The 18,803-nt window shown below is 42.2% G+C and overlaps 1 protein-coding gene across 4 annotated transcripts in view; it reads left to right on the top strand.

Annotated features, from left to right (window-relative positions):
• itgb6 (integrin subunit beta 6) overlaps window positions 1–18,803 on the top strand; it is a 78,085-nt gene that overhangs the window by 21,454 nt on the left and 37,828 nt on the right. For all 4 annotated transcript variants that reach the window (XM_033024136.1, XM_033024139.1, XM_033024138.1 and 1 more), the window contains one exon: window positions 14,200–14,295. In XM_033024136.1, coding sequence (XP_032880027.1) covers window positions 14,200–14,295 — 96 coding nt within the window. The remainder of the gene's footprint in view (window positions 1–14,199; window positions 14,296–18,803) is intronic.

Here is an 18,803-nt window from a genome sequence, read left to right as displayed (position 1 = left end):
ACATTGACCTTCATCAGTCAGAGTATTGAGAATACAGTGGATGTTAGCATGTTATGTTACAGTCGTACAAGATATTGGTAGGGCTGCCATTGGAGTATTGTTTCAGTTTTGGACACTCTACTTTAGGAAGTTTGTCATCAAGCTCGACGGAGTGCAGAGAGGATTTTGGAGGATATTGCCAGGATTTGAGGGCCTTTAGAGCAAGGTCTAGATTCTAGTAAGTAAAAAAAAAAAACAGAGGTCTGCCATACCGCACAAATTGGACACAACACAATTAGGGAATATAATTTGTATTACGCAGGCTGATTGAGTTGCAACATGACTTTGACGGGGAACTAGAGAACAACTTAAAAGTTACCTTGGAAGTTGACAACCTTTTAAAAAGCTGTCTTGTATTGAAACAGATTAGTTGAAAAAACTGTTTCCATGCAACATCCCCACAATAATCATACACCACCTCTCTCTTAAGAACACAGTTGCTACTTTAACCAGTGAAATGAACAAGCAATTACTTCTATTGACACTTGTGGAATGACACTCTGTTAAGTAATGTACCATGCAGCCTGTAGTATTTTAAGCGTGCAGTCACAAAAATAAATTTATAGCTATTGAAAATATCTTTGTTTTTTTTTTTAAATCCTGGGGGAAAACTATCTTTCTTATTGTGAAGGTACACAAAATTGCTGGAGAAACTCAGCGGGTGCAGCAGCATCTATGGAGCGAAGGAGATAGGCAATGTTTCGTTCCGAAACCCTTCTTCAGACTGATAGGGGGTGGGGGGAGGCGGGGAGAAGAAAGGAACAAGGAGGAGGAGGGAGAGGTAGGAAGGGGAGGAGACAGCAAGGGTTAACAGAATTGTGAGAATTCAATGTTCATGCCACCAGGATGCAGAGTACCCAAGCAGAATATGAGGTGCTGTTCCTCCAATTTCCGGTGTTGCTCACTCTGGCCGTGGAGGAAGCCCAGGGCAGAGAGATCGGATACGGAATGGGAGGGGGTTGAAGTGCTGACGGCCAGAGTGAGCAACACCGGAAATTGGAGGAACAGCACCACATATTCCGCTTGGGTAGTCTGCATCCTGGTGGCATGAACATTGAATTCTCACAATTCTGTTAGCCCTTGCTGTCTCCTCCCCTTCCTACCTCTCCCTCAGCCCTCGGGCTCCTCCTCCTCCTTTTTCCTTTCTTCTCCCCGCCTCCCCCCACCCCCCATCAGTCTGAAGAAGGGTTTCGGCCCGAAACGTTGCCTATCTACTTCGCTCCATAGATGCTGCTGCACCTGCTGAGTTTCTCCAGCATTTTTGTGTACCTTCGATTTTCCAGCATCTGCAGATCCTTCTTTAACACTTTGTTATTGTGAGTCTGAAACGCTCTAGTCCCCAACCCACTTTCCCCCTCATTAACATTATTGTCTTCATAACTCAATTTTCTATAACAGGAGGTTATACACACAACAAAATCAATCAACACAAAGATTAAGTCATAGAAGGATAGTTCCTTCCTAGCTGTTATCAAGCAACTGAACAACCCTATCAACAACTATTTACCAGCTACTTCATCGGAGACCCTCGGACTACCTGTTATTGGACTTTATCTTGCACTAGACATTATCCCCTTTATCATGTATCCGTACACTTTGGACGGCTGTAATGTAATCGTATATAGTCTTTCCGCTGACTGGTTAGCACACAACAAAAGCTTTTCACAGTACCTCGGTACATGTGACAATAAACTAAACTAAACGACCAGTATAGATGTTGCTTGATTTGCTGGGCATTTTGAGCTTTAATTATTTTTGTTACAGCTTTTGAGGACATGGTACAATAAAGTAGATTTCTTATGGCAGTATGTATTGGTGCCAATTCCCTGTGGGCAAGTTTAAGTCTGATCAATAGCAGGCATTGTTTATTCACTATGGGGAGGAAAATCTATTCCATTGTCAAAGGTAACCCTGGCAGCATTTCTATTGCTGCAAATGTCTAAGAATCCATACTCGCATAACATTCAGCAATTCATTTTTCACCTGAATATTGTTTATTATTGTCATGTGTACCGAGGTACAGTGAATAGCTTTTGTTTGCGTGCTATCCAGTCAGAGAAAAGACTGTACATGATTACAATCAAGCCGTCCACATTGCACAGTTACAGGATAAAGTGTACAACATTCAGTGCAAGATATAACGTTGAGTCTTAATTTTGTTAAATTCCATTGAACAACATCTGCTGTTTCACCTTAACTGTAAACTATATTTTCTGAACCTGATCATTGGTTATTAAAGCTATGCTAAATCCCTCCCTTTAATCTACTCTCTTTAAATAGGCCCTTAAACATTCTCGGCATTCCTTGAATAATTTCTCCAAATCAGCCAAGGCTTATAGGTCTATAACGTTTTGTTCCCACACACATTTAGCAAGTTGGGAGTAATTTTTTGCTCAATTGCACTTTTCCAGCAGTGAAAAACCAGAGTAAAATGATCTGTAAGGTGGACTGGACATCTATTTCCACCATTGTCTTTATCATTCCCTTTCCCGCCATCATCTTTGGTAATATACGTGTTGCTTTTTTGAGATTAAAAATATCAGTTCCCTTCGTGAGGTGTGAATGTGTCCATGAGACCTGAAATTATGCCTGAGCAGTTCTCATGTCTATGTTTAGTTTTAGTGTAGAGATACAGGACAGGAACTGGCCAGTCAGCTCAAGTGAGTCCACTTCAACCATCAATCACCCGTTCACACTAGTTCTATGTAGCAACAAGGAACAGGAGATGTTGGTTTATACCAAAGACAGGGGGTCAATTAACCTACAAACTCACACATCTTTGGGACATGGGAGGAAACCGGAGCACCCGGAGGAATCTCACGCGGTCACAAGGAGAACATGCAAACACAGCATTGATAGGTGGTCAGGATCGAACCTGGATCTCTGGCTCTGTGAGGCAGCAGCTCCACTAGCTGCGCCACTGTGCAGCCCTATGTTGGTCTGGAATACAGTATCTGAAATGCGGTTGTGACAGAAATCATTACATTCACAATGTATCTGGTGAGCAAGTGATGAACCATTATCTACAAGGCTGTGGACTGGCACCTTGGAAGTGAAAGTGACCTAAATAACTGGTACGCTGATCCAGAAGATTAAGATGCGTGAGATCCATGCTGACTTGTTAGCTTGGATTCAGAACTCGCTTACCCATAGAAGACTAAGGTGGGGGTGGAAGGGTGCTATTTTGGCTGAAGGTCTGTGACCAGTGGTGTTCTACAAGGATCTGTGCTGGCACCTCTATTATTTGCAATATACAGTGCATTGAGAAAGTATTCAGACTCCTTCACATTTTCCACATTTTGTTACATTACAGCCTTATTCTAAAATTGGTTACAGTCGGTTTTTTTTATCATCAGTCTACGCACAATATCTCATAATATAAAAGCGAAAACAGGTGTTTAGTAATTATTGCAAAATAATTAAAAATAAATAACTGAAATATCACATTTACGTAAGTATTCAGACCATTTGCTGTGACACTCAAAATTGAGCTTTGGTGCATCGTGTTTCCATTGATTATCCTTGAGATGTTTCTACAACTTGATAGGAGTCTACAAGTGGTAAATTAAATTGATTGTACATGATTTGGAAAGGCACACACCTGTCTATATAAGGTCCCACCGTTGACAGTGCATGTCAGAGCAAAAAACAAGCCATGAAGACGAAGGAATTGTCTGTAGACCTCCGAGACAGGATTGTGTTGAGACACAGATCTGGGGAAAACATTTTTTGGAGCATTGCAGGTCCCGAAGAGCACAGTGCCTCCGTCATTCTTAAATAGAACTTTGAAACCACCAGGACTCTTCAAAGAGCCTGGCCAAACTGAGCAATCGGGGGAGAAGGGCCTTAGAAACATAGAAACATAGAAAATAGGTGCAGGAGTAGGCCATTCGGCCCTTCGAGCCTGCACCGCCATTCAATATGATCATGGCTGATCATCCAACTCAGTATCCTGTACCTGCCTTCTCTCCATACCCCCTGATCCCTTTAGCCACAAGGGCCACATCTAACTCCCTCTTAAATATAGCCAATGAACTGGCCTCAGCTACCTTCTGCGGGAGAGAATTCCAGAGATTCACCACTCTCTGTGTGAAAAAAGTTTTCCTCATCTCGGTCCTAAAGGATTTCCCCTTTATCCTTAAACTTAGTATAGAGACTTACTAACATATTCAGGGAGGTGACCAAGAACCCGATGGTCACTCTGACAGAGCTCCAGAGTTCCTCTGTGAAGATGGGAGAAACTTCCAGAAGGACAACTATATCTGCAGCATTCCACCAATCAGGCCTTTATTGTAGAGTGGCCAGACAGAAGCCACTCCTCAGTTAAAGGCACATGACAGCCCGCTTGGTGTTTGCCAAAAGGCACCTAAACAAGATTCCCTGGCCTGATGAAACCAAGATTGAACTCTTTGGCCTGAATGCCAAGTGTCACGTCTGGAGGAATCCAGGCACCACTCATCACCTGGCCAATACCATATCTACGGTGAAGCATTGTGGTGGCAGCATCATGCTGTAGGGATGTTTTTCAGCGGTAGGAACTGGGAGACCAGTCAGGATCAAGGTAAAGATGAACGGAGCAAAGTATACAGAGATCCTTGATGAAAACCTGCTCCAGAGCGTTCAGGACCTCGGACTGGGGCAGACGTTCACCTTCCAACAGGACAACGACCTAAAGCTCACGTCCAAGACAACACAAGAGTGGCTTTGTGACAAGTCTGTGAATGTCCGTAAGTGGCCCGTCCAGAGCCCAGACTTGAACCCGATCGAACATCTCTGGAGGGATCTGAAAATAGCTGTGCATCAACACTCCCCATCCAACCTGACAGAGCTTGAGAGGATCTGCAGAGAAGAATGGGATAAATTACCCAAATACAGGTGTGCCAAGCTTGTAGCATGATACCCAAGAAGACTTGAGGTTGTAATCACTGCCAAAGGTGCCTCAATAAAGTACTGAGTAAAGGGTCTGAATACTTATGTAAATGTGATATTTCAGTTATTTTTAATTATTTTGCAAACATTTCTAAACACCTGTTTTCACTTTTTTATTGTGGGCTATTGTGTGTAGATTGCTGATTTAAAAAAAAAAGAATTTAATCCATTTTAGAATAAGGCTGTAACGTAACAAAATGTGGAAAAAGTGAAGGGGTCTGAATACTTTCTGAATGCACTGTATATAAACGACTTGGACTTAAATACAGACAAGGAACTGTAGAAGCTGGTTTACCAAAAAATACACAAAGTGCTGGAGTAACTCAGCAGGTTAGGCAGCATCTCTCGTGAACATGGATAGATGACGTTTTAGGTCGGCTCCTTCAGACCCGAAATGTCTCCTATCCATGTTCTCCAGAGATGCTGCCTGACCTGCTGAGTTCAGGTAGTAACGTCCAGGTTTAGGAACCGCTTCTTCCCTACAGCCCAGCTATTAAACACTACAACCTCCAAAAGGCTCTGAACTACTCATACTCGCAGCATGGTCGACACAAGGTCGTAGGAGGTCTTTGTAACTCTCCTTTATGCTCGAGAGTAGTCCCCGTGTACTCGAGGCCTCAGCCCACGTCCCAAAGATGTGTGAAAAATGCCCACGAGTAAAAAAAAAAAGGTTGCCATGGAAAAAATCGATACTTTTTTTTTTTTTAAACTCGTAGGTTTAGTCGTGGTAGGTGTGTGTGTGTGTGTGTGTGTGTGTGTGTGTGTGTGTGTGTGTTCTATCTGGGACTTATGACAATAAAACACTCTTGACTTCAGCACATTCTGTCTTTTTGGATGTAAATGTAGATGGGTTGGTTTGTAAGTTGGCAGACAACACAAAAATTGGTGGAAATGCAGAGGGTGAGAAAGGCTAGAGGATATAGCTTTAAGGTGAGAGGGCAAAAGTTTAAAGGAGATGTGCTGGGCAAGTTTTTTTTTCTACACATAGCATAGTGGGATCCTCGTACTGGTTGTAACTAATATTTGGCCTTTGTTGACATAGTGGACCAGGCATCCTCTCTACTACTGTACATATCTCTGATCTGATGCTTCTTTTATTTAGCAGGGTAAACCTCATGAAAATTAATGGTTCTGTTTGGCCTAAGAGTATTACACATTTCACCTGCTTTAGAATTGTTTGATAAATGCTTTTCTAAATCAGCTCACAAACCTTGAACATTTGATTGGAACATAATTGACTTTGATCATTAGAACTTTCTGGAAGTATCCTTGACAGAGCCATGGAGTAATTCAACAGAATCAGGCCCTTCAGCCCAACGTCCATGCCTACCAACATGCCCCATCTACACTGGCCCCACCTGCCTGCGTTTGGCCAATAATCTTCTCTATCTTCAAGCTTAATGAATTTTAGCAGCATTTCTATTTGGATTTCAACACAAGGAAATATTGTTCGAACTCTTTCTTGGGTACATTTCAAGAGCAAACTTGTCGCTACCTTTAATAAATACAGACACTGACTCATTGAGAAATTATTACGCGCCACCTTGAACTCTTGACCTTGTCTTTAGTGACAATGTTCTGGTAGACATACGTGTGACTCAAAACAATTCACTGCTGTCACGGGGAGTCTGAAGAACTGTTGTCGAAAGTGGAAAAACATTATAGTGGCCTCTTCAACAAAAAACACAAAATGCTGGAGTAACGCAGGTCAAGCAGCATCTCTGGAGAGAATGGACAGGTGATTTTTCAGGTCGGGACCTTTTTTCAGAGTTGAGTTTAGTTTAATTTAATGTCACTTGTACCGAGGTACAGTGAAAAGCTTTTTGTTGCGTGCTATCCAGTCAGCGGAAAGACCAAAAATGATTACAACCAAGCCATCCACAGTGTACAGACACGGGATAAGGTAGTAACATATTGCACAAGATAAAGTCCAGTAGAGTCTGATTAAAGATAGTCCGAGTGTCTCCAATGATGGAGTCTGGGGAAGAAAGATGGATGAGAGGTGCGGCAGGACAAAGCCTGGCAGGTGATGGGAGGATACTGGTGGAGGGGGGGGGGGGTTTAATTGGCAGATGGGTGGACAAAAGCCAGAGATGAAAAGACAAAAGGAATGAGATAGGATAGAAGAGGCATAAATTGTGAAGCCAGGGGAAGGGATATAGATGGAGGGGGAGAAAGGGGGGGCACAGGATAGTGGGAGAAACAAGTCCATGTCTAGGTGGTCCTCAGGAAAGGTGACGGGGAGAAAACATGTAAAGGGTTGTTGTTTAGTCACCTAATATTGGAGAATTCAATGTTCGTGTTTAAAAAATAAATTTAAAAAATGACAGAAGTTGCTGCAGTAACTCAACGGGTCAGGCAACATCTCTGGAGAACATGGATAGGTATGGTGAACAAGGATCAGTCTGAAGAATTGTCTCGACACAAAATGGTGTCTATTCATGTTCTCCAGAGATGCTGCCTGATCCGCCGAGTTACTCCAGCATTTTGGCTATTTTCGAAAACCAGCCTCTGCAGTTCCTTGTTTCCACTCAATGACCAAGCCGTTGGTTTGCAAGTTATCCAAGTGGAAGTGTCTTCTACATTTGATTTCCAATTAACGAATAGACTTGGCATTTAACTAAAACATTTTACTGGAACTATACTCACCAGCAATCACTTTTTGTTCCCATCAATCATTTTTGTCAAATGTGTTGTGAATGAAGCAAAATGTTAGGAACTTATTTCTGAAGAAGCGACCCGACCCGAAACGTCACCCATCCTTTATCTCCAGAGATGTTGCCTGACCCGGTGAGTTACTCCGGCACTTTGTGACTATCTTTCGTATAAACCAACATCTGCAGTTCTTTGTTTCTACACTAAGGAATCATACTTGACTCGGTGAAGATCGCATCACCCATCGGTACCATTACTGAGATCAGACGTCCCTATCATCACCAGTCTTTGCACTTGCTTTAGCTCAGCTACTAAAGACCTCACACGTAACTTTCTAAGTAAGGATGATGCTCGGACTCGAGGACCTGAGCTATAGGGAGAGGTTGGGCAGGCAAGGACTTCATTCCTTGGAACGCAGCAGGATGAGGGATGATCTTATGGAGGTGTAAAATCATGAGGGGAATAGATAGGATGAATGCACAGTCTTATATCCAGAGTAGGGTAAATGGAAACCAGAGGACATAGCTTTAAGGTGAGAAGGGTAAAGATTGAATAGGAACCTGAGGGGTAACTTTTTTACACAAATGATGGTAGGTATGTGAATCAAACTGTCGAAGGAGGTAGTTGAGGCAGGTACTGTCACAATGTTTATGAAACATTTAGACAGGTACATGGATAACATAGGTTTAATGGAATAAGGGCCATATGCAGGTAGGTGGGATTAGTGTAGATGTGGCACATTGCTCAACATGGGCAAGTTGAGTCTTTTACCCAGAATAGGGGAATCAAGAATCAGAGGACATCTGAGTATAGAAGTTGGGAGGTCATGTTACAGTAGGACAAGACATTGGTGTGGCAACATTTAGAGTATTGTGCTCAGCTTTGGTCACCCTGTTATGGGAAAGATGTTGTTAAGCTTGAACGGGTGCAGAAAACATTTAAAAGATGTTGCCAAGGCTCGAGGGCCTGAATTTCCGGGAGAGCTTGGGCAGGCTCGGACCTGATTCCTTAGCGTGCAGGAGGCTGAGAGGTGATATTATAGAGGTGTCTAAGATCGCAAGGGGAATGGATAGGCTGAATGCACAATACCTTTTACCCAGAGTAATGGAATCAAGAGCCAGAGGACATGGGTTTAAGGTGAGAGGGGAAAGTTTTAATAGGATCGCGAGGGGCAACTTTTTCACCCAGAGAATGATGGGTGTATGGAATGAGCTGCCAGAGGAGGTTGCTGAGTTGGGTGGTATAACAGCATTTAAAATACATTTGGACAGTTACATGGACAAGAAAGGTTTACAGGATTGTAGCCCAAAAGCAGGCAAGTAGGACTAATGTAGGTCGCATCTCAGTAGCATCTTGGTCGATATGGACAAGTTGGGCCGAAAGGGCTGTTTCCGTGCTGTGTGACTCTATTAAAGTACTAATTCATTTCACGCCTATGAGGTCTGTATCATTTATAGAAAATAGGTACAGAAGTAGGCCATTCGGCCCTTCAAGCCAGCACTGCCATTCAATATGATCATGGCTGATCATCCAAAATCAGTACGTCCCCATATCCCTTGTTTCCCTTAACCCTAAGAGCTAAATCTAACTCTCTTGAAAACATCCAGTGAATTGGCCTCCATTGCCTTCTGTGGTAGAAAATTCCACAGATTCACAACTCTCTGGGTGACAAAGTTTTTCCTCATCTCAGTCCTAAATGGCCTACCCCTTATTGTTAAACTGTGGCCCCAGGTTCTGGACTCCCCCCAGCATTGGGAACATTTTACCTGCATCTAGCCTGTCCGATCCTCTATGAATTTTATATGTTTCTATAAGATCCCCGCCATCCTGAGAATTAACCTGGTGAACCTACGCTGCACTCCCTCAATAGCAATAATGCCCTTCCTCAAATTAGGAGACCAAAATTGCCCGCAATACTCCAGGTGCAGTCTGTACAATTGCAATAGGACCGCCTTGCTTCTAAACTCAAATACTATCGCATTGAAGACCAACATGCCATTTGCTTTCTTCACTGCCTGTTATACCTGTATGCTTAATTTCAGTGACTGGTGTACAAGGACACCCAGGTCTCGTTGCACCTCCCCTTCTCCTAATCTGACACCATTCAGATAATAATCTGCTTTCCTGTTATTGGCACCAAAGTGGATAACCTCACATTTATCCCCATTATACTGCATCTGCCATGCTTCTGTCCACTCACCCAACCTATCCAAGTCACACTGCAGCCTCATAGCATCCTCCTCGCAGCTCACACTGCCACCCAACTTTGTGTCATCCGCAAACTTAGAGATGTTACATTTGATTCCCTTGTCTAAATCGTTAATATATATTGTAAACAACTGTGGTCCCACCACCGAGCCTTGCGGCACCCCAATAGTCGCTGCCTGCCATTCTGAAAAGGACCCGTTAATTCCTACTCTTTGCTTCCTGTCTGCCAACCAATTCTCTAACCATGTCATTACCCTACCCCCAATAGGGCACAATGCCATGTGCTCTAATTTTACACACTAATCTCTTGTGTGGGACTTTGTCAAAGGCTTTTGTAAAACACCAGATACACCACATCCACTGGCTCTCCCTTATCCATTCTACTTGTTACATCTTCTTCAAAACATTCCAAATGATTAGTCAAGCATGATTTCTTCTTCATAAATCTTTCATCTTCATAAATCCATGTTTTGCTACATGCATCCCTAATTTCCTGCTTGATGCTATCCCCAAAGTCCCTACTGCTGTTTTCATAAGATGTAGGAGCAGAATTCGGCCATTCGGCCCATCAAGTCTACCCTGCTATTCAATCATGGCTAATCCCTCTCTCCCTCTCAACCCCATTCTCCTGCCTTCCTCCCGCAACCCCTGATACCTGTACTAATCATGAATCTATCAATCTCTGTGGTGGTGTCTATGCTTAGTGGTGAGGGTTGTTCTGCTCTGAAGGGTCCCTGAATTTTGTCTTTCTTCATTGTGTGCTGTTCTGGTCGGCCCATTCCAGGAAGGATGTGGAGGTTTAGGAGAGGATGCAAGAGGAGGTTTACCAGAATGTTGCCTGGATTAAAGGGTATTAGCGATGAGGAGAGGTTGGACAAGGATAGATTTCTCTGGAATGATAGAGGCTGAGAAGAAACCCAATGGGAGTTAAAAAACTTATGAGCGACATAGACAGTCAGAGGTTCCAGTGTGGAAATATCAAATATTAGAAGACATAGCTGTAAGGTCAGATGAGAACATTTAAAGAAGATGTACAGGGCAAGTTTTTTTCATAAAGAGTGGTGGGTGCCAGGAACGTGCTAGTAGGCATGGTGAGGAAAACAGATACAATAGTAGTGTTTTTCAAAGGGCCTGTCCCACTTTCACAACCTAATTCACAACCTTTTTTACTCGTGGACATTTTTCATCATGCTAGGAAAAACTCCCTGACCTACTTGATGGCACAAGTACCTATGACTAGCATCACGACCTGCTACGACCTACCTACGAGCTCTTGACGACCATTTATTTATTTATTTATTTATTTATTCCGAACAAGTAAAGACATTAAAGACATTAATAGTAACAAAATCGAAATTATCAAACAATTGGACATTACAATCAATATTTACAAAGCAATGAAAAGAACAAAAGCAAAGTTCCAATGTGTCTGTACAAGCTCGAAAAGGAGTGAGAAGAAGTATAACTTATTAAATCTCACCCCTTTTCCCCAACACTTCTACCATGTTTAAAAATCAATTAATTAATAATAATAATACTACCCTAGGCAATTTCCCATAATACCTACAGACATAGATATACATACAACTATTATGCACATACAAACTTCATATCTGAAGTACCCAAACATAAGTAAACAATAGTAAAGCAATAGATAAACATTAACCCCCACTTGTCAACCATCCCCTCCATCCCTGTACCCCTTGAAAATTATTTTTTTATATATCATTTTAAAATGATTCATGTTTGTGCATTGCTTTAATTCCCCGTTCAATTTATTCCACACTCCTACTCCACAAACCGAAATACAAAAGGGCTTTCTAGTCGTACTGACTCTTTGTTTCTTAAAGTTAAATATTCCTCTTAAATTGTAACCCCCTACACGCTCGTTAAATAATTTTTGAATGTTTCCAGGTAAATTTTTTTTTTTGGCCCTAAACATTATCTGAGCTGTTTTGAATGTAACCAAATCTTCTAATTTTAATAATTTTGACTCTAAAAATAATGGATTTGTATGACCCAGATACTTAGCATTATGGATAATACTAATTGCTCTTTTTTGCATCATGGTTAATGAGTGTATCGAATTTTTATAGTTATTACCCCAGACTTCTGCACAATAATTTAAGTAGGGTAAAATTAATGAACAATAAAGAATACGGAGTGATTTGTAATCCAGAGCTTGCTTGGCTTTGTATAATACAGATACTTTTTGACAATTTTAATTTTACATGTTTAATATGTGATTTCCAGCTTATTTTATCGTCAATTATAACCCCAAGAAATTTATTTTCATGCACTCTTTCAACTTCCACCCCATTTATCTTTATACTTACTAGTGTATTTATTCTACAATTACCAAATAACATTATTTTAGTTTTACTCAGATTTAATGAAATTTTATTCCTATCAAACCATATTTTCAATTTACCCATTTCTTTTATTATTTTATCCAATAGATGTTTTAAATTTTCCCCAGAACAAAAAATATTTGTATCATCTGCAAACAAAACCAGCCTCAAGACATTGGACACATTACAAATATCGTTTATGTACATGATAAATAATTTTGGGCCCAGCACTGACCCCTGTGGTACACCACACACAATGTCCAAGCATGTAGAATTATGACTACCCAGATTTACAAACTGTTGCCTGTTACTTAAGTAGCTTTTATGCTGCGAGTATGAGTCAAGGGAAAACTTGGCAGAGGTCGTGAAAGTGGGACAGGCCCTTAAGATAGACAGATGAGTTTGCAGAGACTGGAGGGAAATGGATTACATGCAATGGATTGGGCAGCTTAATGGTGCAGTGGTAAAGTGCTGCCTTACAGCACCAGGGACCCAGGCTCAATCTTGACCATGAGTGCTGTCTGTACAGAGCTTGCACGTTCTCCCTGTGACTGCGTGGGTTTTCTCCTGGTGCTCCTGTTTCCTCCCACTCTCCAAAGATGTAAAGGTTTGCAGGTTAATTGGCTTTGGTAATGATTGTAAATTGGCCCTGGTGTGTGGAGGATAGTTAGTGTACGGGGATCGCTGTTCGGCCTGGACTCGGTGGGCCAAGGGGACCGTTTCCGCGCTGTATCTCTAAACTAAACTAAACATACAGCATGGACATTATGGGCCTTTTCCTGTGCTGTAGTGTTTGATGTTCTTTCCTCCCTAACCTCGAGGTTATCCAGAATTCCTCTGTCCATGATCTGAAATGCACTGATTCCCAATTGTGCTTCCTGATCTTCAATATCTTTCTCATATCCTCCTCTATCTTACCTCACCCTACTTCTTTATTCTTCCGATTTGCAACTCTCGGAACCTTGTGCTCCTTCACTTCTGATCCTTCAAACACTACTGATTTTAATGGGGCAGCTTGGTCGGCATGGGCATGTTGGGCCGAAGGGCCAGTTTCCATGCTGTCTGACTATGGCTGGATGACTATGACTCTCCATTGGAATGTATATCCCATAATTTTATTTTCTTAATTTAATTATGTCCTACCTTTCCACTGAAATGCGTTCAGGCTTGTTCAGAGGATATTCCGTTGCTAGCATTTACCATTTCCAATGTTACACATCAATATGTTCAGACAAAAATGCTGGAGAAACTCAGCGGGTGAGGCAGCATCTATGGAGCGAAGGAAACAGAAGAAAGGTCTTGACCCGAAACGTCGCCTGTTTCCTTCGCTCCATAGTTGCTGCCTCACCCGCTGAGTTTCTCCAACATTTTTGTCTACCTTCAATTTTCCAGCATCTGCAGTTCCTTCTTAAACATCAATATGTTTAGTTTAGAGATACAGAGTCGAAACATGCCCCTCGGCCCCACGAGTCCACGCCGACCAGCCATCCCCATACACTAGTTCTATCCTACACACTAGGGACAATTTATAGATACAATTAACCCATAAACCCGCCTTTGGAGTGTAGGAGGAAACCGGAGCACCTGGAGGAAACTCGTACGGACCCAAGAAGAACATGCAAACTCTGTACAGACATACCTAGAGTCAGGATCGAACCCGGGTCTCTGGTGCTGTGAGACAGCAGCCATGTGTACGTCTGGAATACACTGTTTGAAATGTGGGTGAGGCAGAAACCATCATTACACTACACATTCAGGGCAATTTACAGAGACCAATCAACCAACAAACCCTCATGTGTTTGGGATGTGGGAAGAAACCCACGCGGTCACAGGGAGAACGTGTAAACTCCACACAGACGTCAGGATCCAACCCGCGGTGAGGCAGCAGGTCTACTGTGCTGACCAAGGGAACAGTACAGTCTTCCTCTGCTCATTATTTAGTATGTCTGTGCATTATTCATCGGAATCAAAAGCACGGTGAATGATTTAATCTTGCATTTCCTCTCTGTGGTTTCAGGAATATCCTACCCTTGGGCAGCTCACAGAAAAACTTGTGGAAAATGATATCCTGTTGATTTTTGCCGTGACCAAGAGTCAGCTGAGCACATACAAGGTAATTTTGTTCTCTGGTGTAACTGAAAATAATTTCAACAGTTTCTGTCCTTCTCACAAGATCCAGAAATACTTCTTTCTTGCTTGGATCAAGAACACACCTCCTTTATCTCGTGTAGGAAGGAACTGCAGATGCTGGTTTGTATCGAAGAGGGACTCAAATTGCTGGAGTAACTCAGTGGGGGCAGGCAGCATCTCAGGGGAACATGGATAGGCATTGTCTCGGGTCGGGACCCTTCTTCAGTCTAAGAGAGAGTCATAAAGTGATAGAGCCACACATCTAGGGGCATGGAGTCAGACAGCATGGAAACAGGCCCTTTGGCCCAACATGTCCATGCTGACCAAGATACCCCATTTAAGACAGGCCCATTTCCCCACATTTAGTGCATATCCTTCTGAACCTTTCCTATCCATGTGCATATCCAAGTATGTTTAAATATTGTTATTGTACCTGCCCTAGCTACCTTCTCTTGCAGCTTGTTCCATATACCCACCACCCTTAAAAACATTTCTTTATTTATTTATATAGCACATTTTTAGTCAACTTGCGTTGACCCCAAAGTGCTTCACATAATTACATCCACACACACAGGCAAAGGTGGGTGAAGTGTCTTGCCCAAGGACACACACAGGCAAAGGTGGGTGAAGTGTCTTGCCCAAGGACACAACGACAGTATGCACTCCAAGCAGGATTCGAACCAGCTACCTTCCGGTTGCCAGCCGAACACTTAGCCCATTGTGCCATCTGTCGTCCTTAGAGTGAAACATGTGTCCCTCATCATAAACCTACATCCTCTGGTTCTTGATTCCACTAATCTGGATAATTCAATGTTACTTCCTTTTCTTGTGCCTATCTGATGCCATCACTCCCTGTATTCCTCTTTTCTACATTGCTATGCAGGGCTGAGGGTATAGACTACAGAAATGACTATGGAACTCACAGTGGAATCGCTCAGACAAATCCATTGCTGTGCTTCCCTGTCTTGCATTTCCCCGCCCATTGACATCAAAGTGTGGTTTGCCACAAGTGATCTCTCAGATGACCATTTGTTCATTGTTAGCGTAAACATTATCTCGTGGAAGTTTAAAGCTGCACATTCCGACATATCCATACACACCCCATATTCATCCTTGTATTTCGACAAAATTATTCATGGCCAGACATCAAAGCAGGTATTTCACCAATGTTTATGGTAGGGTATTGGAATCCCTGTAATTTCTTTAATTTTGAAAAATAAATTGTAGCATAAACTTAGTTTAGTTTATTGCCACGTGCACTGAGGTACAGCGAAAAGCTTTTGTTGCGTGCTCACCAGTCAGTGGAAAGATGATACATGATTACAATTGAGCCATTCTTAATGTACAGATACAAGATAAAGGGAATCATGTTTAGTGCAAGATAAAGTCCAGTAAAGTCTGATTAAAGATGGGCCGAGGGTCTCCAATGAGGTAATTGTAGCTCAGGACCACTCTGTAGTGGTTGGTTCAGTTGCCTAATAACAGCTGGGAAGAAACTGTCCCTGAATGTGGAGATGTGCCAAGGTTTCACACCTCTGTAGCTCTTGCCTGATCGGAGAGGGGAGAAGAGGGAGTGACCGGGGTGAGACGGGTCCTTGATTTTGCTGGTGGCCTTGCTGGCAGCGTGAAGTGTAGATGGAGTCAATGGAAGGGAGGTTGGTTGTGTGATGGTTTGGGCTGCGTCCACAATTCTCTGCAATTTCTTGCAGTCTTGGATGGAGCTTTTCCCGAACCACAAAGTGATGCATCCCGAAAAAAATGCTTTCTGTGGCACATCTGTCGAAGACTTTATAGTTATTATGATACAATTTCCTGGATCTGTTCCTGAGAAGATGGAGTTGCCTGCATGCTGTAAGATTTGTAAAATTAGTTAAGATTGAGTATATAATCTGTAAGGATACACATGAAAAAGTTGAGGCCAGGGAATTATACGTCCCTTGGTCCAGACTCAATAAAAGACTAAAGACTACTGGACAACATGGATAAGCGATGTTTCGGGTCAGGGCACTTATTCAGACCACTGGAGAACACGACTTTCAGGTCGGAGCACTTCTTCAGACAGAGGTGCTGCCTGACTCGGTCTGAAGAAGGGTCTCGACACAAAACATCACCTATTCCTTGGCTCCATAGATGCTAGCTCACCTGCTGAGTTTCTCCAACATTTTTGTCTGCCTTCAGCATCTGCAGTTCTTTCTTAAACACCGAGTTACTCCAGAACTTTGTGTTCTCATTGCTATTGATTCTAATTAACCTTTATTTTATGGATCGTAAAAGACAAATCATGGAATTTTAGCGTTCATTTGTTTAAGGTGGGTTATTACTCACCAAAGTTCTGCATGCCTTCATTTTAGTGCATGTTATTGGTGAGTCATTTCAATTGGAATCGAGACACAAAAAAAGTCTGGTCACCACCCCATAGGAAGCAGGTAATTGCAGTGGTCAGAGTACGGAGATGACAAAGTACAGAGATTTACCAGAATGTTGTCTAGGATGCAATGTTTCGCTCTTCTCAAACAGAGATGAGTAATATCTGAGGGCACAGGCTAAAAGTAAGGGGTAAGAGGGTTAGACGCCAGAACTCTTGTATACTGCCTGGGTGAGGTCTGCTGTATGATTTTACTGGATTGTATGCAAAAACAAAGAATTTGACTGCACCTAGATACATGTGACAATAAAGTATAATTGAATCATTGAGAAAAAAAATTCACCTATAGTGGTTGTAATAGTTTTAGTTTAACAATTCAGCATGGAAGCAGGTCCTTCGGCCCATCGAGTCCACGTCAACCATCGATCACCCATTCACACCAGTTCTATGTTATCCCTGCATTCTGTCTCTACCCTCCTCCCCCACCCTTGTAAATACGCTCTTCTAAAGCTTACTGCCCTAGTCTAGTTCAGTAAAAAACACTGACTCAAGCACTGGACCAACTAAACTTTATTTTTAGTTTGAACAGCAAATTCCCCTACATGATACCTAAACCACCGCGGGTTCGATCCTTGTCTTTGCCTGGCCAAGGCCTTCAGCTTCGTGCAAGCAGACGCACTCCAAAAGGTTACGCAGTCCCAAGTGCTCCTCCAGAAGATCGACATCGATCTAAGGTGGGGCTTCCTTTTATAGGTCCGCGAACCTTGAGAGGCCGAACAACATAGGGGTGGTCTCTTTACAGTCCAATCAAACATATTAATTACATCAATACATTATTGACAGTTTCCCAAACCAATTACAGAGTCTTCCATACAATGTTTCTGGCAGAAGCTTCTGGAAGGAAACTAACTAACTGAATAATGCAACATTTAACGTGGAACTCAAAACAATCCTGCCAGGGCTTAACACTTTGGCCAATCAACAAACAACAGGGTAACCGTCTTGCAACATTATTTACATTATTTACAATTCCTTTGCAGCAATCCAATCGTAGCAATGCATTTAAGTTTATTTACAGAGTTTTAATACATATTATCAATTAAGAGGAAATGAGGAGAACACCTGGATCTTTCACCATCCTGAATATCAATCTGAGCCTCAGACTGGTCGGCGCCATCCACAGCCTGTAAATTTCCACTGACAAAGGTTAAGCAATTCTGGCAAATGCAGGGATTCTCCATTTTATAGTGTTTTTAATTTGGTCAATATTAACGCCCTAGTTATCCTACTAGTTCAACTATTTACATCCCTGTATCTCTTTGTTATCACCTTTTCCCGAGCCAACAATGGGCCATTATGGGCTCCACCCTTCCTGTTGTCAGCCCTGATTTGCCCGGACATTTTCTTCCTCTAGTTCCTCCACACTACTTTCAGTCTGAAGAAGGGTTTCGACCCGAAACGTCTCATGTTCTTTTTCTCCGGAGATGCTGCCTGACCCGCTGAGTTGCTCCATCACTTTGTGTCTATCTTTGGTATAAACCAGCATCTGCAGTTCCTTCCTATACAGTAATGCATATGCATACAGATCTGTTAAAAGTTACATTCTCACAATCGTTCAAACCATGTCTTGATTAAATTAAATCTATTGTATTCATTAGGGAATGAAAAAGTAGTTTCAAATCATCCTCAACCTTATTAATCTATTATAGGCTTTGTCCCGCCCCCACCTCTCTTCCAGCTCCCCCACCTACAATCAGTCTGAAGAAGGGTCCTGACTCAAAATGTCACTTGTCCATTCCCTCCACAGATGCTGCCTAACCCATTGAGTTACTCCAGCACTTTATGCTTTTTTAACTTTCTAAATTGTATATTTCTCCACCTTAACAACCCGGAGAAAATCATGGGGTGTTTTTAAGCAAAATTCTTGTTGCCATTTTCACTTTAGTATTAATGTTGCTTTGATCAACATTTTTATTATATCTGAACAGAATTAATACCAGAGCATTTCCGCCTTTTCCGAGTGATTTCAATGGACTTGTAAACCACGAACCATTTAAAGCTTGCAGAGTTATACTTATTGGAATGCATTCATACATTAATGTTTATTGGAACAACACCTGAAGTTT

The sequence above is a fragment of the Amblyraja radiata genome, chromosome 7, assembly GCF_010909765.2.
Source record: "Amblyraja radiata isolate CabotCenter1 chromosome 7, sAmbRad1.1.pri, whole genome shotgun sequence".
NCBI classification, from domain to species: domain Eukaryota; kingdom Metazoa; phylum Chordata; class Chondrichthyes; order Rajiformes; family Rajidae; genus Amblyraja; species Amblyraja radiata.
This window is presented reverse-complemented; position numbering and strand designations above follow the sequence as displayed.